The sequence below is a fragment of the Bubalus bubalis genome, chromosome X (genome assembly GCF_019923935.1).
Source record: "Bubalus bubalis isolate 160015118507 breed Murrah chromosome X, NDDB_SH_1, whole genome shotgun sequence".
NCBI classification, from domain to species: domain Eukaryota; kingdom Metazoa; phylum Chordata; class Mammalia; order Artiodactyla; family Bovidae; genus Bubalus; species Bubalus bubalis.
Genome location: NC_059181.1, coordinates 1,431,894 through 1,459,261, shown reverse-complemented (window position 1 = coordinate 1,459,261; position 27,368 = coordinate 1,431,894). Strand labels below are relative to the sequence as shown.

Sequence of the window (27,368 nt, the reverse complement as noted above, 5' to 3'; positions counted from 1 at the left end):
CAGGAGGTGCTAGTTTTCATCATATTTTGCTTCAGAGAGACTGTCTTTCCATAAGGTTCTACCTCAGAAGTGTCTTCTTCCTGTCAGATTTTACCTCAGAAAGACTGTCTTTCTGTCAAATTTTACCTCAGGAGATCCTTCTTCCTGTCAGATTTTACCTCAGAAAGACTGTCTTTCTGTCAAATTTTACCTCAGGAGATCCTTCTTCCTGTCAGATTTTACCTCAGAAAGACTGTCTTTCTGTCAAATTTTACCTCAGGAGATCCTTCCTCCTGTCAGATTTTACCTCAGAAAGACTGTCTTTCTGTCAAATTTTATTTACCTCAGGAGATCCTTCTTTCTGTCAGATTTTGCCTCAGAAAGACTGTCTTTCTGTCAAATTTTACCTCAGGAGATCCTTCTTTCTGTCAGATTTTACCTCAGAAAGACTGTCTTTCTGTCAAATTTTATTTACCTCAGGAGATCCTTCTTTCTGTCAGATTTTGCCTCAGAAAGACTGTCTTTCTGTCAAATTTTACCTCAGGAGATCCTTCTTTCTGTCAGATTTTGCCTCCAAACCCTCTGGTTTCTCTCAGATTTTTTTCCTCAGAGCCCCCTGGTTTCTCTCATATTTTTCCTCAGAACCCCCGCGTTTTGCCCAGATTTTGCCTCCTAAGCCTCCACTTTCTTTCAGATTTTACCTTTTAATTTAAACTTTGTTTAACGAGCATAATAAATTTCACGTCTAGAAGAATTTAAGGTGAAAGTACTTGGAGAAAATCCTCTGGAGCTGGTACACTGTTAAATAGAAAATTAAACAGTGAAAAGAGATCCTATTCAAAATTTATGCCTATGTAAGAACATACTCTGATTCCTTTTTTTCTTTTAACAAATGGATGAGACTGAATTTCACGTTACTCAATTTATTGCAATGAATATGTTTAGAAACACTGGTAAAACAGTTTTATCTGTAAATATCTGTATTTATTACATGATGCATCATTAAAGGAAATCAGCTGTGAATACGCATTGGAAGGACCGATGCTGAAGCTGAAGCTCGAATACTTTGGCCACCTGATGGGAAGAGTCAACTCACCGGAAAAGACCCTGATGCTGGGAAAGATTGAGGGCAGGAGGAGAAGGAGGCCATAGAAGATGAGCAACTCACCGGAAAAGACCCTGATGCTGGGAAAGATTGAGGGCAGGAGGAGAAGGAGGCCACTGAAGATGAGATGGTTAGACAGCCTCACGGGCTCTTTGGACATGAGTTAAAGCAAGTTCTGGGAGATGGTGAGGGACAGGGAAGCGGGTGTGTGTTAGTCCATGGGTATCGCCAAGAGTCAGACATGACTGAGTGACTGAACAGCAACAATGCCCTAAAAGCCAAGGACTTCCCTATTCTCCCAGTAGGATGAAGAAAAGCTAAGGAAAACAGACAAGACTTTGCTACCTGATGCCACGATATTTGCAGTGTGTTTTGAAAAGAAATATAACTTAAATACTCTTTTTCCCATAACATTTATACAATCTTGTGCAATTCCTTAAATATGACGAAAACCACTTTCCTCGTGTGGAAACGGAGCTGAGACTACTTGCCTCCTCTAAGTTTCGCAAAGTGTTTTAAAAACACATATCCACAGTATCATAGCGTTCCTGTAGCTGTGTGTCTTCTCTGCCTGTTTTGAGAATTTTCATAGTCTGCATGATGCAGAACAAGAACAAGAAGCTTGCCAAATTCGTCTAAGCTCGGATGTGAAAACAGTGTCTCTGGGTTTAGGGTCTGCGTGTAGACATTTCTAACAACACCGAGAAAGTAAAGAAAGTGACGTCAAAAGGGCTGCTTCTAATCATTTTTTGTGGAAGGTATCATCAAGATTCTTGTGACTCTGCAGAAGGCCCTCTCGATCTGTCTTCGTCCTTGAACAAGGACACAATCATACATAAAAAAGGTAAAATGATGACTTGAGGAAAGATCTGAAATCTGAGGATTTTAAAGAGGAAATGACAGAGGGGCATCCTGTTTGATCCCCAGCGGAATGCATGACGCAGCTGAGAGCTCTGTGGTTAACAGCGTGTTGCTGGTTGGTAAGAAGCAGCCCCTCTCTGCTCACCACGCTGCGGATAGGATGTCATCCACCCTGTCGCAGCCACAGAAGGGGAAGGTCCCGCAGCAGGGCTGCAGCCACGGTTTCCAAAGGGCGTTGAACACGGAGAGCTGCTGAGGGACCGGCGTGAGGGTCCCACGGTGCTGTCTTACGGCCGCTTCGACCTTCTTGACCACGGAGTCAAACAGGGCTTCGTTGTCGGGGTTGAGAGGTCTCGACTCGGAAGGGTCTCTCGAGATGTTGAAGAGCAGAGGAGGGTCGTGGTACGTGACGTCGCCCGAACATGGACAGACTCCACTCCCGTAGCAGGCGCCCGCTCCCTCCGGGGAGAACTTGGGCGTCACGAAATGCACCTTCCACACGGTTGCACCTGGAAGACAGAGCCCCACTGGGATGCTGTCTTTGTTATTATTTTAGGATTTTTTTTTTTTTCATTAAAAATCAATAGCTAGTGGCAAGCTGCTATATAGCACAGGGAGCTCAGCTCGGGGCTCTGTCATGACCTAGGGAAGGAGGAAGGCTTAAGAGGGAGGAGAGATATGTAAACATATGGTTGATTCACTTGTACAGCAGAAACTAACATAAAATTGCAAAGCAATCACACTCCAACAAAATTATATATATTTATAGCCAATGCTTTTCCTAGCAACTGAAAATCTTTCACAGAGCATTACACAGCAGGGTTGTTATTTCTTCGACTGTAAGAACGATCCACAATTTCACAGGCAACTTGAAGACTTTTTATCCCACCCTGAGAGCCTTGGGAGACAATAGTTACAACCTGAATGGCCGCTTTCATTGCAGAAATGATCATTCAAACTAACTCAGTTCGACTTGGCATGGGCAAATGTTAACTTTTCTAAGGCTTAATACCACTTGCAGATCTTAAGCTTGAAAAAGTCATTTGGTAAGATCAATCCTTCCTTGTTCTTTCTTCTTTCCTTCTCCCTTTCTTTCTTTCTTCCTTCCTTCCTTTTTTCTTCCCTCTCTCCTTCCCTCCTCTTTCTCCATCTTCCCTTCCTCTTTTTCTTCTTTTCTATCATCTATTTATCCAACTCTCTATTCTATCATACATCTATAGATCTATATAATATATATATTATTTTTATATATTTATTATATATATTATATTATATATAATATATATTTATATATTTAATATAATATTATATTATATATATAAATATATTTGTCATCTATCCTCTCTCCTTCCTTCCCTCTTTCCTCACTCTCTCCCTTCTCTTCTTTCTCTCTCTCTCTCTCTCTCTCTCTGTCTTTCATGTCATTGCTTACCAATTCCATTTCCAGAGGCCTGTTTCAAACAGAAAACATAACCACACCCCAGTCTCTGATCAACCAGACTTCTACGGAAGTCCTCTGCTAGGCTCTTGTGGGACAGCTGTGTTTTTTGAATTAAATTAGACTAAATCCCCTGGCTGAATCCTTTACCCCTTTTGCTCTTCTCTCTACTTCCTGGGTGAAGTGTAAGTGTGATGGCTGGAGGAACAGCAGCCGTTTTGCAGCCATGGGGTCAGAAACATGAGCATGGAAGCTGACATGACAAAAGTGCTTTAATGGGAACAGAAACCACCACCACAGGTCCCTGATAATGGCCTTGAACACTGTGTCAGCCCTCTGCTCCCAATTTCTAGAATCCTTATTAAGAAAAAAATGAATCAAATTCTATTTGTTTAACCCTCACTAGTAAAATTTGGGAGGCTTTATTTCTCAGGGGCAGAGGGTGTTTTTTTTGTTGTTCCTTACCACTGAATTCCCTGGAGAAGGAAATGGCGATCCACTCCAGCACTCTTGCCTGGAAAATCCCATGGACGGAGGAGCCTGATGGGCTACAGTCCATGGGGTTGCAAAGAGTCGGACACGACTGAGCGACTTCACTTTCAGTTTCACCACTGAACTAACTCTAACTGATACGTAGTCTAAAAGGAAGAGATTTTTCCTTGTTTTTATTTTACATGGAAGACTCATCCATACTGACTCAAAGAACAGATCACAGCACGAAGGATGGATCATACGTGCGAACATTGATATCTTTTCAGCAAATCGCCAAATCCAGTAAAAAATCTGGAATGTCTCCAAAAGAGCTTTTTTACAGATGTGAGGAAATCGATGCCGTTTTTCCATTTATATCTGTTTGCCTGAAGAAGGTGGGAGTTCGTGACTGATGTCTGGGTTCGACCAAAGACGTTAGCTTTTGTTGCTAACCATCTCAGTGTCCTTTGTTACGGGAATTCATTTGCTCTCTGTCTCTGCCTGGCCTCCTTCCTCCCTTTGTCATAATTATGCACAAAGAGCTTAGGGACACACAGGCACAGACATACCTCTAAAATCCTACTGTGATTTCTACCATAACAAACAGCTGTGTTTAAGTCACTTTCTGCAGGATGTAGAACAATCGTGACAAGGGGTATTCACTGCACAGACTGCGCCCTCCCCCAGGAGACGAAAGAGACAAGGAGGTGTCCTTGCCGTGTCCCCACGTGTTGGTCACCCTCATACTCACAGTCCTTCTGATACCACCTGGCCGTGTGCAGGGAGACCCCGCAGTAGTGGAAGAGGAACTCGTGTTCCGAGCGGGAGACCCTGCCTTCCAAGAGCGGCATGAGGTTTCGGCCGTCAATCACTCTGGGGAGAGAAGCGGAGACGCAGAGAGCAGTGAGGGAGGCGTGGTCGAGTCTCGCCGTTTTACCACACAAGAGGAGGAGGAGGAAGAGAGAAGCGAGCTGGAAGAACAAGAAAAAGAAGCAGAAGGCAGAGGAGGAGGCGTGGGAAGGGGAGGCAGGAGGGGGCAGGAGCGGACAAGAACAAGGAAAATCCCTTTGAAAACTCAACACGCATTTTCACTTATTTCTCGGCTAATAAAGATGAAGAAGAAGTGTAACGCATTACACAGTTTCTAAGACAGTGGGAGAGGTGAGCAGCTGGAACTATGACTCTGGTCCCTTGTCAGACACCATGAACGAGTCCCATGGATTAGACAGTTGAGCGCTTTACACTCATAGTCAGAGCTATGGTCTTTCCAGGAGTCATGTATGGATGTGAGAGTTGGACCATAAACAAGGCTGAGTGCCCAAGAATTGATGCTTTTGAATGGTGATGCTGGAGAAGACTCTTCAGAGTCCCTTGGACTGCAAGGAGATCCGACCAGTCCATCCTAAACGAGATCAGTCCTGAATATTCATTGGAAGGACTGATGCAGAAACTGAAGCTCCAAGACTTTGGCCACCTGATGCAAAGAGCCAACTCACTGGAAAAGACCCTGATGCTGGGAAAGATTGAAGGCGGGAGGAGAAGGGGATGACAGAGGATGAGAAGGTTGGATGGCATCACTGAGTCAGTAGACATGAGTTTGAGCAAACTCCAGGAGATGGTGAAGGACAGGGAAGCCTGGTGAGCTACAGTCCATGGGGTCACAAAGAGTCAGACACGACTGAGCGACTGAACAACAACACTCATTTGATTCAACACAAACCCTGCCTCAAATAAACAGACATGTTATTCAGTTGCTCAGTCGTGTCTCACTCTTTGCAACCCCGTGGACTGCATCCTTCCAGGCCCTTCTGTTCTCCAATATCTCCTAGAGTTTGCTCAGATTCACATCCATTGAGTCGATATTTCTACTTCATTTGTTCATTTCAAATCCCATAGAGAAATGCAGCAAACTTCATCACATATAGATTGACACATACCTACTTATATTTGGGAATTCATGTAGCAAATATTTACTTAATTGTCTATATACTGCAGGCTTCCCTGGTGGCTCAGATGGTAAAGAATCTGCCTGCAGTGCAGGAGACCTGGGTTCAATCCCTGGGTCGGGAAGATCCCCCAGAGGAGGGCATGACAACCCACTCCAGGATTCTTGCCTGGAGCATCCCATGGACAGAGGAGCCTGGCGGGGCTACAGTCCACGGGGTCCCAAAGAGTCGGACACGACTGAAGTGACTAAGTATCTAGATGCTGCGAGGATATAAAAATGAAGGAGGCTCAGCTCCCACCCCGAGGGCCACCAGCCAGAGATGAGCCTAAATAAGTATATAATATGAGAGGGGAAGTAAGAACATGTTCTAAGAGGAAAATGGACAAGCAATGCTACCAAGAACTATGAGGAGAAAGAAGTCATCTGGCCATCATAGCAGAATACTGAGGGTTCAGTAACACGCTTCACACACATATACAATTTTCTAATACATCTGCATAGGTGCCAAATATGTCCTTCCCTGGTGACTCAGCTGGTAAACAATCTGCCGGCAAGGCGGGAGACCCAGGTTCAGTCCCTGGGTCAGGAAGATCCCCCTAGAGAAGGAAATTGCAACCCACTCCAGGATTCTTTCTGGAGAACCCACATGGACAGAGGAGTCTGGCGGGCAAATATATCTCCCTCCACGAGGGCCAAGCATGCCTTTGTACCTGCCCAGTGGCGGAATGCCTCCTCCAATATAAGACAGTGTCGGGAAAATGTCCATGAGGCTTGTAGGTTCGTCAATGACCTTCCCCGCCTCCAGGACTGCTGGCCACCGGAAAATTCCAGGCACCCGGATGCCTCCTTCCCATCCAGCCATGCCTCTGCCTCCTGAAACCAAAGATGAAAAACCAAAGGGGCATTCAACGCCACAGATTCTTTCTCTGTGTATCTGAAAATCGCCACTGGCCATGCCAGTGACAAGTTGGAATCAAGATCGTAGGCAGAAAATATCAATAACCTCAGATACGCAGATGACACCACCCTTATGGCAGAAAGCGAAGAGGAACTAAAGAGCATCTTGATGAAAGTGAAAGAGGAGAGTGAAAAAGCCTGGCTTAAAACTTGACATTCAGAAAACGCTTGGGCTCTGTTCCCAAACCCAGTTCAGTTCTGAATCTCAGCATCTATTCAACATCCAGTCTCCAGGCTCTGAAATCTCTTCGCTTCTAAAAGATTTAATCTACGGAGCATTCCTCTCTTTTGCAACCCCATGGACGGTAACCCGCCAGGTTCCTCTGTCCATGGAATTCTCCAAGCAAGAATACTGGAGTGGGTTGCCATACCCTTCTTGCAAAGAGTTGGATATGACGAAGTCACTGAACAACAACAAACCAGTAAAATATATTCGCAGAGAGATACAAAGGACACGGAGGCCAAGTTCTTGCTTTCAAGACTTGAAAACTCCAGCTGCGGACTTCTAGCAGCTAGGCAACAAACCCAGTAATGATCATTAAAAAAGAAGCGCTGTCCTAATAGGTATATTATGAAGTCAGTACTGCTGACGTCATAGAGGGCTAAAAGCAAGACTGTCTTTGAGACAGTCACTGAGGTCCTGGGCCCTTACTCTCAGGAAGCTTTCATGACTCAAGAAATTTTTTGTCGTAGACTCTTGGGAGTCTCCCCAAACATGCAGTCTTTTCCCATCTGGCTTCCTATGTGAGTATAATGCACACAAAACTCTGCCAACAATCTTTGCAAATGAGTTAACACAAAGCAAAGCCAGGTGAGGGCTTCCCAGGTGGCTCAGTGGGTCAATAATCCACCTGCCAATGCAGGAGACCGGGGTTCGATCCCTGGGCTGGGAAGATCCCCTGGAGAAGGGAATGGCAACCCACTGCAGTGTTCTTGCCTGGACAATCGCATGGACAGAGGAGCCTTGGCGGGCTACCGTCCATGGGGTCAACAAAGAGAGGAACGCTCCATAGATTAAACCTCTTAGAAGCGATGCGATTTCGGAGCGTGGGGGACTGGACATTGCAGAGATGCTGAGACCCAAGGGTCAGAGATGATGGAAGCGACTGAACTCGCAGGCACAAAGCCAGGCGGGTCCCGCCCCGGCGCAGCGCGGGGACCACGCCCACCCGTGCGAGGACCACGCCCACCTGCACGGGGACCACGCCCACCCGCGCGCAGCACCTTTGTAGCGCCCGTTCCAGCCGCCCAGCTGCCCGCTGCGGTCCTGCGCCTCCAGGCGGCCCCCGTTGTCCGAGGTGAAGTAGACCAGCGTGTGGTTGGCCAGGCGCTCCCGGTCCAGGGCCTCCAGGACCTTTCCTGGTGGAGGGGGGAGACGGAAGCTGTCACGTTTCACTGTGCACCGACGGTCTTCCGGTGCGTGTCTAGTATTGCGCGTGTAACGCTATGTGGTTCCTTGTAACCGTGCAACACGGTTACCTGTAGCGCTATAACTGTTATCCTACTTTATGTTGTATAATATGCACTAAATCACCATTGTAGACACTTGTATATATAGGATAATACACTATGTGTAATATGGTAGATCTGCAATAGACACTATTTGTAATATACCATATATAAGTAATATACCATTATACATTATATGCCATATATACCATATATGTGTAATATACCATATATGTGTAATATACCATACATACCATATATACATAATATACCATTATACATGATATACCATATATGTGTAATATACCGTTACACATAATATACCATATATACCATATGTATATGTAATATACCATACATACCACATATACATAATATACCATTATGCATGTGGTATGTATAATGTGTGTGTAATATATATGTAATATACCATTACACATAATATACCATATCTATATGTAATATACAATACATGGCATATATATGTAATATACCATTATATATGATATACCATATATACCATATATAAATGTAATATACCATTATATATAATATACCATACCTATACATAATATACCATACATAGCATATATATGTAATATACCATTATATATGATATATCATATATACCATATATATATGTAATATACCATTATATGTAATATACCATATATATATGTAATATACCATACACACCATATATACATACTATACCATTATACATGTGGTATGTAGAATGTGTGTGTAATATATGTGTAATATACCATTATACGTAATATAGCATATATACCATATATACATAATATACCATTATACATGATATACCATATATGTATAATATACCATTATATGTAATATACTGTATATACCATATATATATGTAATATACCATACACACCATATATACATACTATACCATTATACATGTGGTATGTATAATGTGTGTGTAATATATATATAATATACCATTACACATAATATACCATGCTGCTACTGCTGCTAAGTCGCTTCAGTCGTGTCTGACTCTGTGCGACCCCATAGACGGCAGCCCATCATATACCATATATATACATAATATACCATACATACCATATATACGTAATATACCACTATATATGATATACCATATATACCATATATATGCATAATATACCATATATGTGTAATATACCACATATACGATATATATATATTTGTAATATACCATATATATGATACAGCATAAGATGATATTTTTATATATGTATAATTATTTATTATATATTTATGAAACCATATGACACATGTCGGAGAAGGCAATGGCACCCCACTCCAGTACTCTTGCCTGGAAAATCCCGTGGACGGAGGAGCCTGGTGGGCTGCAGTCCACGGGGTCGCGAAGAGTCAGACACAACTGAGCGACATCCCTTTCACTTTTCACTTTCCACTTTCATGCCTTGGAGAAGGAAATGGCAGCCCACTCCAGTGTTCTTGCCTGGAGAATCCCAAGGACGGGGGAGCCTGGTGGGCTGCCGTCTATGGGGTCACACAGAGTCGGAGACAACTGAAGCGACTTAGTAGCAGTAGCAGCATGACACATGTAATGGATTTATGCTAAGCATATATTTAATACAAATATATATAAGAAGATGATATGTAATGTATTATTATATAATAAGTACGGTGGTGGTGGTTTAGTCGCTAAGTCGTGTCTGACTCTCTGAGACCCCATGGAGCGCAGCCCACCAGGCTCCTCTGCCCATGGGATTTTCCAGGCAAGAATACTGGAGTGGATTGCCATTTCCTTCTCCAGGAGATCTTCCCAACTCATTCTCCTGCATTGCAGGCAGATTCTTTACCAACTGAGCTCTGAGGGAAGTATAAAAGGTCTATGTGTTATAGCATGTTAAATCACCAATGATAACTAATACGTAATGAAGGCTGTAATATATAAAAATTTAATGTTTATTTGTAAATATATACTCTATATACATATGTAATAATAGAGCATATATAGCTTTATTATATAATAAATATAAGACAGTTTATACTTCATAATGCACTAAATTAATTATTATAATGACTTGTAATATGGAATTCTCCAGGCAAGAATACTGGAATGGGTAGCTATTTCCTTCTCCATGGGATCTTCCCGACCCAGGGATCAAGCCTGGGTCTCCTGAATTGCAGGTGGATTCTTTACCACCCGAACCACCAAGAAAGCCTCCAATAAACCATATAGATGGTTAATAATATATTATGTATGTGTAAATATATTTATATAATTATTCCATATATTTTAGATAATATTCTGAGTATTATATACTATGTTATATCTTATATATAGGGTTTCCCAGGTGGCTCAGTGGTAAAGAATCCATCTTCCAATGCAGGAGTCTCAGGTTTGATCCCCGGGTCAAAAAGATCCCCTGGAGAAAAGAATGGCACCCCTCCTCCAGTATTCTTGCCTGGAGAATCCCATGGACAGAGGAGCCTGGCGGGCTACAGTCCGTGGGGTCGCAGAGAGTCGGACATGACAGAGTCCAAGCAGGAGATATGAGACTATATAATATCTAATACATAAACATTACGTATTTATTCTCAGCATCAAGGTCTCTTCCAATGAGTCAGCTCTACAGCACAATGTTATTCGTCCCCCGAATGAGTTTTTCAGGAAAGTGGTTCTCTTTAAACCGGAGAACCTGTATTTCATAAATCGTGGATCTTTCCTCGGAAAATTTCACTGCACCCAGAGCCAGCTTGTCATATAATTCAGCACAACAAATACACATCCACTTCCAAAAACATGCAGGGGGTTGTACCTTATTTGATGTCATTCATGGAGACTCATTTTCCTCTAGTCTGTAAATAAGATGCTTCAAAACCAGAGAGTGATCACCTACCCACCATCCAATCCATCTCTTCTACGTTGTCTCCATACAAGCCGAATTTACTGTGGCCGACGAATTTCTCCTTGGTGACCAGAGGCGTGTGGACATGCAGAAAGGAAATGAAAAGCAGAAATGGTCCACGCTTATACCTAAGGGGGTATACGAATAAGAAACAGTATTGATTAAAACAGTAATTACGTTTTTCTCTTTTAAGGGAGCTAAACATATTTCTTTCCCTTTTCAGTGTTCAAATTTTGCAGGACATTTAACTGTTGGGCTTCCCTGGTGGCCCAGTGGTATAAAGAAGCATGAGTCACTTGGTCGTGCCTGACTCTTTGCGACCCCATGGACTGTAGCCCACCAGGCTCGTCTGTCCATGGGATTCTCCAGGCAAGCATACTGGAGTGGGTCGCCATGCCCTCCTCCAGGGGATCTTCCCAACCCAGGGATCGAACTTGGGTCTCCTACCTTGACAGGTAGGTTCTTCACCACTTAAGCACCTCCTGGGAATCCCACCCACAGCAACACCGAAAACCCCGCGTAGCCCAAAATAAATCCAAACATTTTTTTAATGCATCTTTTTTTTAAAAAAGAAAGTTAACACTCATTTATTTTAAGGAGAGAGTTCAGTGTAGCACAAATATCACACACACACAACGGACCTATCACCAAGCGGTACCCAACTTCTCTGGAAAAAAAAAAAAAAAATCGCGAGTCTCTGACCGGGGTGAGGGGTTGGTGGGAGGCAGGGGTGGGCATCGAGCCAGAAAGAGACGGCCTACCTGTCGATGAAGGCCAGCGCCTCCTTGAGCATGAGCGAGGCGAGCCTCTCCAGTCTGACCGGCTGCTGAACGATCTCGTGGTTCCGCATGAGCACGCAGTTCCAGCGGCGGGTAAAGCCGTAGCTGGAGAACCAGCACACGAAGAAGAGGAGGGCCAGCAGGGCGAAGGCCAGGATCACCGGCCAGGGGACCAGGAACCAGCGGGCGCAGGTGGGGACGAGCAGGAGCAGGGGGATGAGGCCCAGCACCACCGTGGACACCCAGAGCTGGACCCTCACCCAGCGGTGCAGCTCTGGAGTGCGGAACGCCTGGCAGTCGCTCAGGAGCTCGAAGGGCATCCCGTAGAAGTAGTCGAAGCCGTGGTTGAGCGGGTGGTGGCAGTGGTCGTCGCGGGACGCACAGCTCAGACCCTGGTGCCACTTTCCTGGGTGGGTGGGGGGGCGGAGACACAGAGACGTTGCCATGGCAACAACGGCATCTGTCTCTTTCTAGGAGGGGCGTCGCCCTCAGCAGAAAGTTCCGGCGGACACGTGGACGCCCAGGGCGGATTCATCTCAACGGATGGCAAAAACCACTGCAATATTGTAATTAGCCTCCAACTAAAATAAATAAATTAATTTTTTTTTTAAAGGGAAGTTACGGTGGAGACCTAGGCAGATTCATGTCAATGTATAGCAAAAACCACCGCAATGTTGTAATTAATAAAATAAATATTAATTTATTAAAATAAATACATTAATTTAATTTAAAAAAAGGAAGCTACAGCGGACGTAGCATCTTGTGCTCCTTGGGACCGTGGACAGCGGTGTCCGACTCGTTGCGAGCCCTGTGGACTGTAGCCCCGCCAGGCTCCTCTGTCCATGGGGATTCTCCAGGCAAGAATCTTGGAGCGGGTTGCCTTTGCCTCCTCCAGAGGATCTTCCCGAGCCGAGGGATGGAACCTGAGTCTCCTGCATTGGCAGGCGGATTCTTTACCCCGGAGCCAGCGGGGAAGCTTTTACTAACAGGGAGAAGATTCATCATGTAGATTTATTAATCAGCCAACATCTTATTCATTACTTGGTTACAGCAGAGGCGAATTTGACCCCAGATTTGGAGGTGCCCTAGAGTGTTCCCTGAAACATGCTTTCGAAAACTCCATTCACACGATGCTACCAAGAATTTTACAGGAATGAATTACCTCTGTCATTTATGAAGGATGCAAAGTCATTCCTTTTTTTTTTTTTTTTTTTTTTTTGAGAACATCTCTGATGACTTAATAGTCCTGCAATTCACGTTGAGAATCCTAAAAGCGGTGGCTATACCAAGCAAGCAGGCTTCGCTGGGGGCTCAGATGGTAAAGAATCCGCCTGCAAGGCAGGACATCCAGGTTTGATCCCTGGGTCCGGAAGATCCCCTGGAGAAGGAAATGGCAACCCACTCCAGTATTCTTGCCCACAGAATCCCATGCACAGAGGAGCCTGGTGGGCTATAGTCCACGGGGTCACAAAGAGTCGGACATGACTGAGCAACTACCACACACACATACCAAGCAAGCAGCCTGTCTCCTAATTCTTTGCTCACAGAGTCTCATCTTAGAGGAATCACTCATCAGACCAGAATTCTTCGGGATAAAGTTCCTTGGGGTCATCCTGTCGCACTCATCACACACACACCCCCATGAGGTTATAGAATGTCAGGCGACCTAAGTCCACAGAGCAAGTATTGCCTGAATTGGATCACCACTCCAGCTTTCGGGTCTCAAGTTCAAGGGGACACCCTTAAACATTGCTACCCATGCTACCACAAGACTAGCACCCTTTCTGCAAACTATTCCATTTCAGGAGCAACGAACACTCAGCATACTTACTGTGCCTTCTTGAGATCCTTGGCACAGTTGGTTTTCAATACCAAAGGCCCTAAAAATTGTGTCTTAAATTCCTTTCCTCCCAACCGTGTATCATCTCAAAGAGGTGCCAACTCCCGTGTACTCAGCCAGCCTCCCTGGGAAGGATGACCACAAGGAAAGGGAACCCGAACGAGCTTGGTTTCAAGGTCAAGGCCATACCTATGAGTCCCGTTTGGTAACCTCGATGCTGCAGGAGCTTGGCAAAGGTCGTCTCGTTGGGGGGCAGCCCGCCCGACCCTCCGAGCCAGACTACATCACGATTCAGGTTGGAGGAGGACGCCATTCCTATGTTCACAGAAGCAGACAGTGGGTGAGGACCTCAGTCTCATCGTGGCGACCACATGGACTGCAGCCGGCCAGGCTCCTCTGTCTGTGCAGGCAAGAATCCTGGGAGTGGGTGGCCATGCCCTCCTCCAGAGGATCTTCCCCACCCAGGGATGGAACTCACATCTCCTGTGTCTCCTGCACTGCCGGGTGGATTCTTTACCCACTTAGCCATCAGGGAAGCCCCCCAATTCCAAACTAATGATGGAAAAAAAGAATTTAGTTGGGATCATGACCCTCAACTTGCTTAAGTCTACATGTTGAAACTGTGATTGGGGGTGGTGGGGAGAGAAGGAATGTGAGGCAGGGAAGAGTAGGAACTCATCAATAGGAATCCATCATTTCCTTTCCATTTTCTCTGCCAGACTTTCTTCTCAACTAGTTCTTCTGATGTTCCAATCTCATCCCCAGAGACTGGACACATCTGCTTTCATGAAAACCCACTTTTCTTAAAAAAAAAAAAATCTGCTAGCTTTAAGACACAAGGAGCCTCCTGGGGGCTCTTACTATGAGTTTCTGGAAAAGGGCACGTTCAAGGTCATCTGGAAGTTGCCCACCAGGGGATCAAACCATGTCACTTATATGCACACTGGTGTGGATGTGAGAGTTGGACTGTGAAGAAGGCTGAGTGCCGAAGAATTGATGCTTTTGAACTGTGGTGTTGGAGAAGACTCTTGAGAGTCCCTTGGACTGCAAGGACATCCAACCAGTCCATTCTGAAGGAGATCAGCCCGGGGATTTCTTTGGAGGGAATGATGCTGAAACTGAAACTCCAGTACTTTGGCCACCTCATGCGAAGAGTTGACTCATTGGAAAAGACTCTGATGCTGGGAAGGATTGGGGGCAGGAGGAGAAGGGGACGACAGAGGATGAGATGGCTGGATGGCATCACTGACTCGATGGACGTGAGTCTGAGTGAACTCCGGGAGTTGGTGATGGACAGGGAGGCCTGGCATGCTGCAATTCATGGGGTTGCAAAGAGTCGGACATGACTGAGCGACTGAACTGAACTGAAGCAGGCTTAGTGGCCCCTGGCCAAGACACACACCTCTTTCAGATGTCCAGCTATAGGAACACAACTCCCGTGTGAATTTGGATTTTTAACGTTTCCAAGTGACCTTTGGAGAGTTTGCATGAAGAGTTGCAGGAGACCTCCCTGACAGTCCAGTGGCTAAGACTCCATGTTTCCCCTTGCAGTGTGGGGATGGGGGCAGTGGGGGGAGGGACAGTGTGGGGGGTTCACGGGTTTGACCCCTGGTCAGGGAACTGGAACCCCAGGAGAGAGCTAACAGTTCATAGGTCGCAATGAAAAGCCCCGCCTGCCGCAGGGAAGATGCAGGATCCTGCTTGCTGCCCCTAACACCTGGAGCAATCCAACGCTAAACAAAAAAAGACCCCCTCCCCTTTTTTTTTAAAGAGACGTGCCGCTGTCCCTTTCCCGTGCCCCACCTGATCTGACGGGGTAGCGGCCGGTCAGGAAGGCGGCCCTGCTCGGGGTACACATGGAGGCGGCCGCCAAGTGCTGGGTGAGCCTCACGCCCTCGCTGGCCAGCCGGTCGATGTTCGGCGTGCTGCGAACAGAGGGAGAAGTCTGCAGGCGAGTTTCTGAATCCCTCCGCCCCACAAAGCGAGCAAGATTCAGAGGCATCCTGTCTGGGAAATCACCCTGACTCTGTTTCCAGTCCACCTGAAAGACGTCCTTTTTTACACATCAATGCACCGATCTACTCCATCCCTGGTTAGACACAGATGGGAACCAGAGAACCAAGCAACGCATCTCCAGGCGAGATGATGCCAGTCCAACACAGCGCATTGTCAGATATCATCGGGTGAAAAGCAAAAGTGTGTTAGCGGCTCAGTCGTGTCCGACTCTCGGAGACCAAGTGGACTGCAGCCCACCAGACTCCTCTGTCCGTGGGATGCTCCAGGCAAGAAGACTGGAGTGGGTTGCCATTTCCTCGTCCAGGGGATCTTCCCCACCCAGGGATCGAACCCGTATCTCCTGCATTAGCAGGTGGGTTCTTTACTGCTGAGCCACCCGGGAAGCCCCCACACTAAGCTGCGAATGAAGCCAAACGCTCTCCTGATGCTTTGCAGCTTTCATAAGACAAAGCCTTCTGCTGTTCTGACGGAAACCTGCTCCCTGAAGGTCATTCTCCTCCAACACAAGAGACGTGGCTGGCGGGGCACGACCATCCACAGGGACTTTTCTTTCTTTTTTCCTTTTCTGTTCCTTTTATTTATTGATTTACCTGATGGTTTCTTTTTTTTTTTTTCCTGATGGTTTCTTTACCTCACTGAGTTATTCCCGTAGCAGCATAAATCTCCCACCCCAAGGTCATCCGCCATGAAGAGGACGACGTTGGGCCTCGAGTTCCTGGTGACGAACATTCCCTGAAGGCTCCCAAAGAAGCACCACAGGGATGCTGACAGCCAGCAGCGCCTGGAAGGGCGGGGTGGGGCGGGGGGTGGAGGAGAAAAAAGAAAAAAAAAAAGCTCAAACAGAAGCAACTGATGGGGAGGGAGGTGGGAGGGGGATTCAGGATGGGGAACACATGTACACTCATGGCTGATTCATGTCAATGTATGGCAAAACCCACTGCAATATTGTAAAGTAATTAACCTCCAATTAAAAAAAATTAATTAAAAAAGAACCACCCAGAAACCATCAGTTCAATTTTGCTTTGCAGGTAACTTAAAACTTCCCTGGTGGCTCAGACGGTAAAGCATCTGCCTGCAATGCGGGAGACCAGGGTTCGATTCCTGGGTCGGGAAGATCCCCTGGAGAAGGAAATGGCAATCAACTCCAGCACTCTTGCCTGCAAAATCCCATGGATGGAGGAGCCTGATAGGCTACAGTCCATGGGGTCTCAAAGAGTCGGACATGACTGAATGACTTCACTTCACTTTCACTTAAAACAGGAACTGAGGCTTCCCCCGTGGCTCAGCGGTAGAGAATCCACCCACAATGTAGCAGACGCTGGAGATGTGAGTTCGATCCCTGGGTCAGGAAGATCCCCCTGCAGGAGGAAATGTCAACCCACTCCAGTGTTCTGACTGGCTTCCCTGGTGGCTCAGATGGTAAAGAATCTGCCTCCAACGCAGAAGACCCGGGTTCAATCCCTGCGTCAAAAAGATCCCCCAGAGAAGGGAATGGAAACCCACTCCAGTGTTCTTGCCTGGAGAATCCCATGGACAGAGTAGCCTGGGGTTGCAGGGGGTGCGTGGCTACAGTCCATGGGGTCGCAGAGTCGGACACGACTGAACACCCATGCAAAATAGGAATTCATAGGTAGGTCCCTGGTGACTTACTGGTTAAGATTCCAGGCTTTTAAGGCCATGGCCTGGGTTTAATCCCTGGTTGGGAAACTGAGATCCTGCAAGCGGTACAGTGTGATTAAAAGCTAAATAAATAGGAAATAATGGTATTTCTACAGTGTCCCTGGAGCTGCCTTACTCAGAAACCACACAAAAACATTTTAGGCCATGATTTATGTTAATCAGATCTGTGTGTGTGGGTGCACTCTGTGACCCCGTGGACTGTAGCCCGCCAGGCTCCTCCGTCCATGGATTCTCTAGGCAAGAACACTGGAGTGGGTTGCCATGCCCTCCTCCAGGGGATCTTCCCAACCAGGGGATCTTCCCAGCCCAGGGATCGAACCCGAGTCTCACGCCTCTTCCGCATCGTCAGGGAGATTCTTTACCACTAGCGCCACTTGGGAAGCCCTAAGGTCTTATAGTTTACAAATGAATTTTAAATGCATTGTGACATTAAATTCCTCATAATTTTTCAACTGCGTTAGTGACAGGAGGCCTCTGAAATAAGAACAGAGGTTTAAGAAAAAAGCCTAACAACTTAATTTCTTAGTATAAACAAAATGGAAAATCAGAGGTTAATAGCCAGCTCATCAGGCTTGATTTTCTTTCATGCTCAACTGTATGTTTTAATACACTTTATAACTTCATAACTTTGCTGTCAGCCACACAGATGGAAGAAGCAGAGACTGTACTAACTTCTTGGCTCTGAGCCCAGGAAGAAAGGATGAAAAACTGGTTTTTCAGGGTGAACTGCATGTGTGCATATAACATAACTCTTCCTTTTCCTTCATCAGAAAAGTATGTCTGCAAAACAAATCAGGTGGGGGAGCTCAGCTGCCAAAAATAATAATAAATGCTAGGAATTCCTCTAACGTTTGAAAAATGAAATTTAACACATCTATACATGCTATTAAATTTTGGACTGTGGAATCATCCATGTGTTAGCAGCTCAGTTGTGGCCAACTCTCTGCGACCCCGTGGACTGTAGCCCCGCCAGGCTACTCTGTCCATGGGATTCTTTAGGCAAAAGTACTGGAGTGGGTTGCCATTTCCTCCTCCAGGGGATCTTCCCGACCCAGGGATCGAACTTGTGTCTCTTACATCTCCTGCATTGGCAGGCGGGTTCCTTACCACGAGTGCCACCTGGGAAGCCTGGGACCACAGACGACCCTCCTTAAAAATCCTTAAGAGTGCTCCACAACGGTTGCTGCTGTGCTGTTTCCATCTCTAAAAGGTCTTGCCTCTCACCCCGTGAATTCCCAGATACACTGTCATTCCTACTAAGTTAGCACGGTGGTGGTGCTGGTTTCGTTGCTAAGTCGCATCCAACTCTTTGCGATCCCCATGGAGTGTAGCCCACCAGGCTCCTCTGTCCATGGGATTTCTCAGGCAAGAATACTGGAGCTTCCCTGGTGGCTCAGACAGTAAAGCGTCTGCCTGCAATGCAGGAGACCCGGGTTCGATCCCTGGGTCGGGAAGATCCGCTGGAGAAGGAAATGGCAACCCACTCCAGTGCTCTTTCCTGGAGAATCCCACGGACAGAGGAGCCTGGTGGGCTACAGTCCATGGGGCTGCAGAGAGTCGGACACGACTGAGGGACTTAACTTTAATACTGGAGTGGGTTGCCATTTCCCTCTCCAGGGATCAAGCCCACATCTCTTGCATTGGCGGGTGGATATTTTACCGATTGAGCCGCCAGGCAAGCCCCTTAGAAAACCCTTCTATTTGACTCCACGAACCCCTACAGCACCCACCACTCTCCCCACTGCGCTTATCACGTATAAACAGACGAAACATCCACAGGATTGAGGAAGACTTGGACAAAGCACCCTTCTCTCTAGAGACAGAGAGTAACGAAGGTTTATAAGTTTTCCTCCTTACCAGCCACAGAACGGCTGCTTCATGGCTTCTTACTGTTACCTACAAGAGAAACAGATAAAGGATGAACTTCTACAAAGCGGTTATTTTTCTTATAACTAGGCAGTTACGCTCCAAAGTGCGAAGGAGCCTGTTTTGTCTTTTTTACAGCGACCCGCTGAAAAGACCCTGATGCTTGGAAAGACTGACGGTGGGAGGAGAAGGGGGCGAAAGAGGAGGAGATGGCTGGATGGCATCACCGACTCGACGGACATGAGTTTGAGTAAACTCCGGGAGATGGTGATGGACAGGGAGGCCTGGCGAGCTGCGATTCATGGGGTCTCAGAGAGTCTCACACGACTTGGTGACGGGACGAAAACAACCGCTGAATTCTTTATACTGAGTTGCACACAAGTCATGTTGATGCAGACAGAACATGGCAACGTCATGCACGATCCCTTCATTTGTGGCTCACTCCGATGGCATAGTTCCCACCCTTTATGTACGTCCAACAACAAAAACCCTTCATTCTGAGGGCACTGAGCAATCAAAGTGAAGGGCTACAATAAAATGTCTGATATGCATTTTTATTAAGGACTGTATTAATTGTCTTCTAGTGTGGTGAGACCTTTGAGAATGAAAAGCAATGTTAAATCAGACCACACTCTCCTGGGTTGTTGGAAGAAGGTGTTGCTGCCCCTTAGATATCTAAGCCAGGCATTGTATTTTTCAGGTGACTGATTTTTTTTTTCAACATTCTAAGCCCCACATCTTTCTTCCCCCAATGACTGGGGGCAGGAGGACAAGGGGACCACAGAGGACGAGATGGCTGGATGGCATCACCGACTTGATGGACATGAGTTTGGGTGAACTCTGGGATTTGGTGATGGACAGGGAGGCCTGGTGTGCTGCAATTCATGGGGTTGCAAAGAGTCAGACATGACTGAGCGACTGAACTGAACTGAACTGAACTGAACGATGAAGTAAAGATATACTTTCATTAGAGCATATTGTATTGCAATTTCCTGAGGAGTGTAGATGAGGTGTTTTTTTTGTTTGTTTTTTGTTTTTTTAAGTAGCCTAGCTTCTTTCTGGTTTTCATTTGCAACTCTAAATTATAGGTTTCAGGGCAAGGGGGAGGACGTGGGCACAAAGATTCAGGTCTAATTTAAATATGTGTGCTCAGTCGTGTCTGACTCTTTGCAACCCCATTGACTGTAGCCCACCAGCATTCTCTGTCCATGGGATTCTCCAGGCAGGAATACTTGTGTGGGTGGCCACGTCCTTCTCCAGGGGATCTTCCCGACCCAACGATCGAACCCAGGTCTCCCACATTGCAGGCAGATTCTTTACCATCCAAGCCACCAGTTCAGTTTAGTTCAGTCACTCAGTAGTGTCCGACTCTTTGTGACCCCATGGGCCACATCACGCCAGGCTTCCCTGTCCATCACCAACTCCCAGAGCTTACTCAGACTCATGTCCGTTGAGTCGGTGATGCCATCCAACCATCTCATCCTCTGTCATCCCCTTCTCCTCCCACCTTCAATCTTTCCCAGCATCAGGGTCTTTTCAAATGAGTCAGTTTTTTGCATCAGGTGGCTAAAGTATTGGAATTTCAGCTTCAACATTAGTCCTTCCAATGAACACTCAGGACTAATGTCCTTTAGGATGGACTGGTTGGATCTCCTTGCACTCCAAGGGACTCTCAAGAATCTTCTCCAACACCACAGCAGGGAAGCCCTCTAACTTAAATCTTCGGTTCCATTCTAAATACTCTTCACCAGTTAGTAGTAACGACTTCCTTCGCGACTCAGTCACCTTCTGAATGTCACACAATAAAAAGATGAGAAAGACACCCTGTGGTTCCTAGACAAGAACGTCAATAAAAGAACTTTCTCAAGTAACACCAGCAACAAAACCCTTCAATCTGGAGCCTCTAAAATAAAGGTCACCCACGAGCAGGCAACCGCCCAGGAAGTGTTTGTGTGAGACCTACTGTGTGCTCCTCTAGGAAGGGAGATGGTTGAGCACGGTGGACCACCCATGCCTCTCAGCTTGGAGACTGCAAGGATCAACAGTGTAGACCTGGGGGTTACGGGGGCCAGACTCATTCCCCACAGACCAGCGTGTGGGGCAGCTGTAATTAGGTCCGTTTTATGAGAGTCCCAAGAGTGAAACAGCCTGGTATCCCCTTGCCTTGGGATGCTTTAAATTCCCCATGTCAATGAGGTTCTGTCAGCTGAGCACCCATCCCACAGACCAAATGACAGGTAGTAAAGATTAATGACTCCGCCTAATAGTTTATAGGGTTTTCTCAACCCCAAGGCATTGCTACACAGGGCTTCCCACTGGGTCCTCAAAATACCTTACCCGGCTCGCCTCGAGGGGTTAATGATAGCTGCTCTGTTTTATGGGAGAGAGGCCTGGGGAATCACAGGGTTTAAAAGACTTTTCACGAGGCTGGTAAATTGAAGATCAGCGTGTGGTGTGCAGTGTCTGAGGCAATCCTGTGGGTGTCTGTGTGTGTGTGTGTGCATGTCCAATTCCTAGGGCCATCTTGCCATCTTTGACCTCCAGTAAGGATCTCTGAAGGATTGATGGTTTTGAACTGTGGTGTTGGAGAAGACCCTTGAGAGTCCCTTGGACTGCAAGGAGATCCAACCAGTCCATCCTAAAGGAGATCAGTCCTGAATATCCATTGGAAGGACTGATGCTGAAGCTGAAACTCCAATCCTTTGGCCACCTGATGTGAAGAGCTGACTCATTGGAAAAGACCATGATGCTGGAAAGATTGAGGACAGGAGGAGAAGGGGACGACAGAGGATGAGATGGTTGAGTGGCATCATTGACTAGATGGACATGAGTTTGAGTGAATTCTGGGAGTTCGTGATGGGCAGGGAGGCCTGGCGTGCTGCACTCCATGGGGTCGCAAAGAGTCGGACTCGACTGAGCGACTGAACTGAACTGAACAGCATCAAAGACCCAGTGTATCGAAAATAAATAAGTAACTTAAAAAAAAAAGGAATTACAATGGGTGGTTGTAGGCAACACAGCAAAGTCCTTCCTAACAGGCGAGGAACAAAATCTATTTGTTAATTAGACAGAAAGGAAAGTTGTCTTCACGATTTAAGGGAATGCCTACTGCCTCAAAATACTGTGCTTATCAACTCCAGATTTTAATAAATATGAAAAAGATCCTGTCTACCAAGAAGCTGCTGCAATTAAGCCTGTATTCCTCACCCCACCCCACCTCAATAGCCTGCTACTTTTTTCAAATTTTAACACAGAATGTTATTAAAGGTAGGTACATGGGCAAGAGGCAATTGGACTTCAGATCTATAAATGCATGAAGCTGACAAGCTGAAAATGTCAGTCTCTCAGTCGTGTCTGACTCTCTGTGACCCCATGGACTGAAGCCTGCCAGGGTCCTCTGTCCATGGGATTCTCCAGGCAAGAATACCGGAGTGGGTTGCCATGCCCTTCTCCAGGAGATCTTCCCCAACCCAGGGATCAAACCCAGGTCTCCCGCAGGCAGATTCTTTACCATCTGAGCCACCAAGGAAGCCTCAAGCAGCCTTACACATCACACACAAATACAGTCTTATAAAACTGTTGTTGTCTTTCAGCAGTCTTTAAAGAGGTGTCCAAAGTCACCTCCTTCATTAACAGCACCCCTGAAAAAATTAGTAAATACGTAAACTCCATTACAGAAAAATAGGATTGGACACCCTGTGTCTACCCACAGGTGAATGACTCAATCAACTCTGGTGAGGCCAGAAATTCTTAGAATACGTAGTACTCAGAGATTATCATTTTTTTTAAGGAGCAAACCATTCATAGAGATAACAGTATTGATGGATTGAAAGATAAATATGCTGGGTGAAAGAAGCCAGAGAAAGTAGTATATATTGATGATCCCGTATCTTCACACGTTTAAAATTGCAGAAGATGTGAAGGGCAGAGCCAGAAGGAGAGACAGAGAGGTGGAGAGAGAAAGACAGAGACTGAGAGATGGAGACACAGAATTGGAGAGAGAGAGAAAGAGATACAGAGAATTTGAGGAAACTAACACTCAAGTCTCTCCCCTGTCCCTTGACCAGACAAAAATATAAGCATCCCCCAAGCTGAAGTATCGTAAAGTTAAACTGTTTTACTCACTTGAGACAACTTGTTCCCCCCGAAGCTCCTTGCATTTGTGAATGCCGCTCCTGCAAGTCCAAATTCCTCTCTCGGCCCCGAGCTCCTGTCCTCATGATTATAATTAAACACGTATTAAGTGCCCAGGCTGGGCTTTGCTCAAATCCGCCAATTATTTTTATATCTAAACATGACCTGTGGAGACTGCTTCGAACATAGTTATTTACGGACGGAATCAGGCATCGTTGACTTTCAAGTGGTGTTGCTATTCAGTTCCTTAGTCCTGTCCGACTCCTTGTGACACCATGAGCTGTAGCCCGCCAGGGTCCTCTGTCTATAGGGATTCACCAGGCAAGAATTCTGGAGGGGGTTGCCATTTCCTCCTCGAGGGGAATCTTCCTGACCCAGGGACCGAAACTGTGTTTTTTTCACTGCAGGAGATTCTTTCCCACTGGGCCACCAGGGAAGCCCTTTGCGTGGTACCAAACATACACAGCTAAGAAAGGGGAATTCAGCACGCTGAATTTTTTTTTTTTTTATAAAACTTAAGCAAGGACTCCAGCTAGACGTTCAAAGCAGGGAGGAGAGGGCAGATGTGTAATAAGGAGAGCTTCAGCCTCTTCCCGTCTGCAAGCATCTTGTGGACCTTTCTGGGCTCTGTGGACGCTGAGTGCCCCGGGCTGCAATACATAGGCGGTGGTTTCACGGCACCCAGACACCCTTTCTGCTAGAGTCAGCCACGCATCCCTCGACGAATGCTACCACTGCACCTATTCCTGGGCATCTCCAGCCTTGCTTACAGTCTTATTATGTTGGTGACACAGAGGATGAGATGGGTGGGTGGCATCACCGACTCGACGGACACGAGTTTGAGCAAGCTCCGGGAGTTGGTGATGGACAGGGAAGCCTGGCGTGCTGCGGTCCACGGGGTCGCAAAGAGTCGGACCCGAATGAGTGACTGAACTGAACTGATGCTGGTGAGAAGCCAGGGGTTAGGGAAAGAAGAGATGCTCGTGTGAGAATGGTTCGAAAGTCTTGATCGCGCTGAATCACCCAGCTTTTCATACAGGGTCTGTTCCTTCCCTCTTCTGCATTTTCTGTAAAATCTATTTATTTTTAATTGAAAGATAACTGCTTTATAGTTGCATTGGTTTCTATCAGACATCCACATGAATCGGCCATAGGTTTACCGAGGTCCCCTCCCACTTGAACCCCCCCTCCCACCTCCGTCCACATCCCACTCCTCTAGGTTGTCCCAGAGCCAGGCTTTGAGTTCCCTGAGTCCTACAGCAAATTCCCACTGGCTGTCTATGTTACATATAGTGATGTATGTACCATGTTACGCTCTCCATACCTCCCACCCTCTCCTTCTTCCCCCAGCTACCCACAGTGTCCCTAAGTCTGTTCTCCGTGTCTACATCTCCATTGCTACCCTGCAAATAGGTTCATCAGTACCATCTTTATATATATATACATGTATATGCCATATATACGCATTCAGTTCAGTTCAGTTCAGTCCAGTCGCTCAGTCGTGTCCGACTCTTTGTGACCCCATGTATCGCAGCACGACAGGGCTCCCTGCCCATCACCAACTCCCAGAGTTCACTCAGACTCGATGATAATTGTCTTTCTGTTTCTGACTTACTTTACTCTGTATAATAGGCTCTACGTTCATCCATCTTATTAGGACTGACTCAAATGCGTCCCTGTTCATGGCTGAGTAATATTCCACTGTATATATGTAGCACAGCTTCTTTATCCATTCACTTTCCGATGGACATCTAGGTTGCTTCCATGCCCTGCTGCTGCTGCTGCTAAGTCGCTTCAGTCGTCTCCGACTCTGAGCTATCGTAAATAGAGCCTTCAGTCCTCTGGATTTTTGACCCTGAGGTGGAAGTTCCTTTTATTTTAATATTGATGTTTGTTTTTCAACTGCTGGGGAGAAAAGTTGTGTCTGCTGATGAAGATTAGATTTGAGTCCCTTCCTGAGAAAGATGGGCTTCCCTGGTGGCTCAGCTGGTAAAGAATCCCCTGCAATGCGGGAAACCTGGGTTCAACCCCTGCATTGGGAAGATCCCCTGGAGAAAGGAAAGGCCACCCACGCCAATATTCTGTCCTAGAGAATTCCATGGACAGCCCATGGAATCGCGAAGAGTCAGACAGGACTGACTGACTTTCACACTCACACACTCACTCACACTGGGAAAGATGTCCTGACATGTTTATTTTAAAAAGTAAAAAATGAAAGTGTTAGTCATTCAGCTGTGTCCGATGCTTTGCGACCCCATGGACTGTAGCCCGCCAGGCTCTTCTGTCCATGGGATTCTCAAGGCAAGAATACTGGAGTGGGTTGCCATTTCCTTCTCCAGGGTATCTTCCTGACCCAGGGATTGAACCCAGGTCTTCTTCACTGCAGGCAGATTCTTTAGCATCTGAGCCACCGGGGAAGCCCTATGTTTATAAAAGGAGGGGGTCAAATTTCAACATCTGTTCTCTCCAGTGAGGTTAAGTGGACCAGCTCAGGTTAAGCACTGCCGTGGGTCACACCATGTACTAGAAATGGAATTTGGGGCAAGTTGCAAACTCTATTTTTATCTGCCCTAAAATATGTATTTTAATCCTCAGCTTATTTTTTTTTCTTTTTTTTTTTTTTTACTGAAAAATATACATAACAAAAAACCTCCCAGGAGGCTCAGTGGTAAATAATCTGTCTGCCAATGCAAGAGACGTGGGTTCAATCCCTGGGCCAGGAAGATCCCCTGGAGAAGGAAATGGTGACCCTCTCCAGTATGCTTGCCTGGAGAAACCCCATGGACAGAGGAGCCTGGGGGACTGCAGTCCACGAGGTCACAAAGAGTCGGACACGACTGAGCGACTAAACACCACACCACATATTCCACTACATGGATAGATTTCTAAATTAACTACAAATGCATCAAAGACCTTAAACAGTGGCCTTCAATATACAAAACTCTTACAAGAAAACAGAGGGTTAAATCTTCATGACTTTTGATTCGGTGATTCCTTAGCTATAACATCAAACCTAAATATTCATTGGAAGGACTGATGCTGAAGCTGAAACTCCAATCCTTTGGCCACCTGATGTGAAGAATCGAGTTGTTGGAAAAGACCCTGATGCTGGGAAAGATTGAGGGCAGGAGGAGAAGGGGCCAACAGAGGATGAGATGGTTGGATGGCATCACCGACTCGATGGACATGAGTTTAAGCAAGCTCCTGGAGATGGTTGATGGACAGGGAGGCCTGGCATGCTGCAGTCCATGGCGTCGCAGAGTCAGACTCGACTGAGCGACTGAACGGAACTATCTATGACTTTGGAAAGCGCAAACAACAGAAGAAAGGGAAAATAGGTAAGTTTTGCCTCATCGGAATTAAAAACGGGTATGTCCACAATCAGGACTTCCCTGGTGGCTCAGACGGTAATCAGCAGAGTGACAAGACAGCCGTCAGCACAAGAGATTTTACTTGCAGCATCCTGCGTGTTGCTATCTCTGAATTTAACGTGCATTTTACTGCGCTTGGCAGCCAGGTGGCAGTCACTGTCTACTTCTGCCTAAACTCTCTGCCGGCACCTTCCAGAAAGGTCAGGAAAAGGGCTGATCCAGGGGTTTGAATGAGCAACTCAGGGCACTCCATTCTTGTCGTGACTCCACCTTTTCCAGATTGTGGGTTTTTTTTTTGTTGTTGGTTCCAGAAACCTGCGACCAAAGCGGATCAACCAGCTATAAGGAATTTCAATCCCCAACCGTCCCAGTTTTCACCCGTTCCGGGGTGTGATAACAGTCACATTGGGCTTCCCAGGTAGCATTCGTGGTAAAGAACCTGCCCGCCAGTGCAGGACACATAAGAGAGGCGGGTTTGATCCCTGGATCAGGAAGATCCGCTGGAGAAGGGAAGGGCTACCCACGCCAGTATTCTTGCCTGGAGAATCCCCATGGACAGGGGAGCCTGGTGGGCTGCAGTCCA

General features: G+C 46.4%; 1 protein-coding gene across 1 annotated transcript; it reads right to left on the bottom strand.

The window, feature by feature from the left end:
- Positions 1-1,097: 1,097 nt before the first annotated feature.
- ARSH (arylsulfatase family member H) lies at positions 1,098-23,697 on the bottom strand. Its single transcript, XM_025276570.3, has 11 exons — positions 23,406-23,697; positions 19,272-19,310; positions 16,366-16,515; positions 15,522-15,643; positions 13,908-14,033; positions 11,861-12,284; positions 11,091-11,227; positions 7,984-8,118; positions 6,513-6,675; positions 4,606-4,727; positions 1,098-2,454 (listed from the first exon to the last, which is right to left on the bottom strand). Exons 2-11 carry the CDS (start codon positions 19,292-19,294, stop codon positions 2,087-2,089), a joined length of 1,770 nt encoding a protein of 589 aa, XP_025132355.3. The 5' UTR covers positions 19,295-19,310; positions 23,406-23,697; the 3' UTR covers positions 1,098-2,086.
- Positions 23,698-27,368: the final 3,671 nt, after the last annotated feature.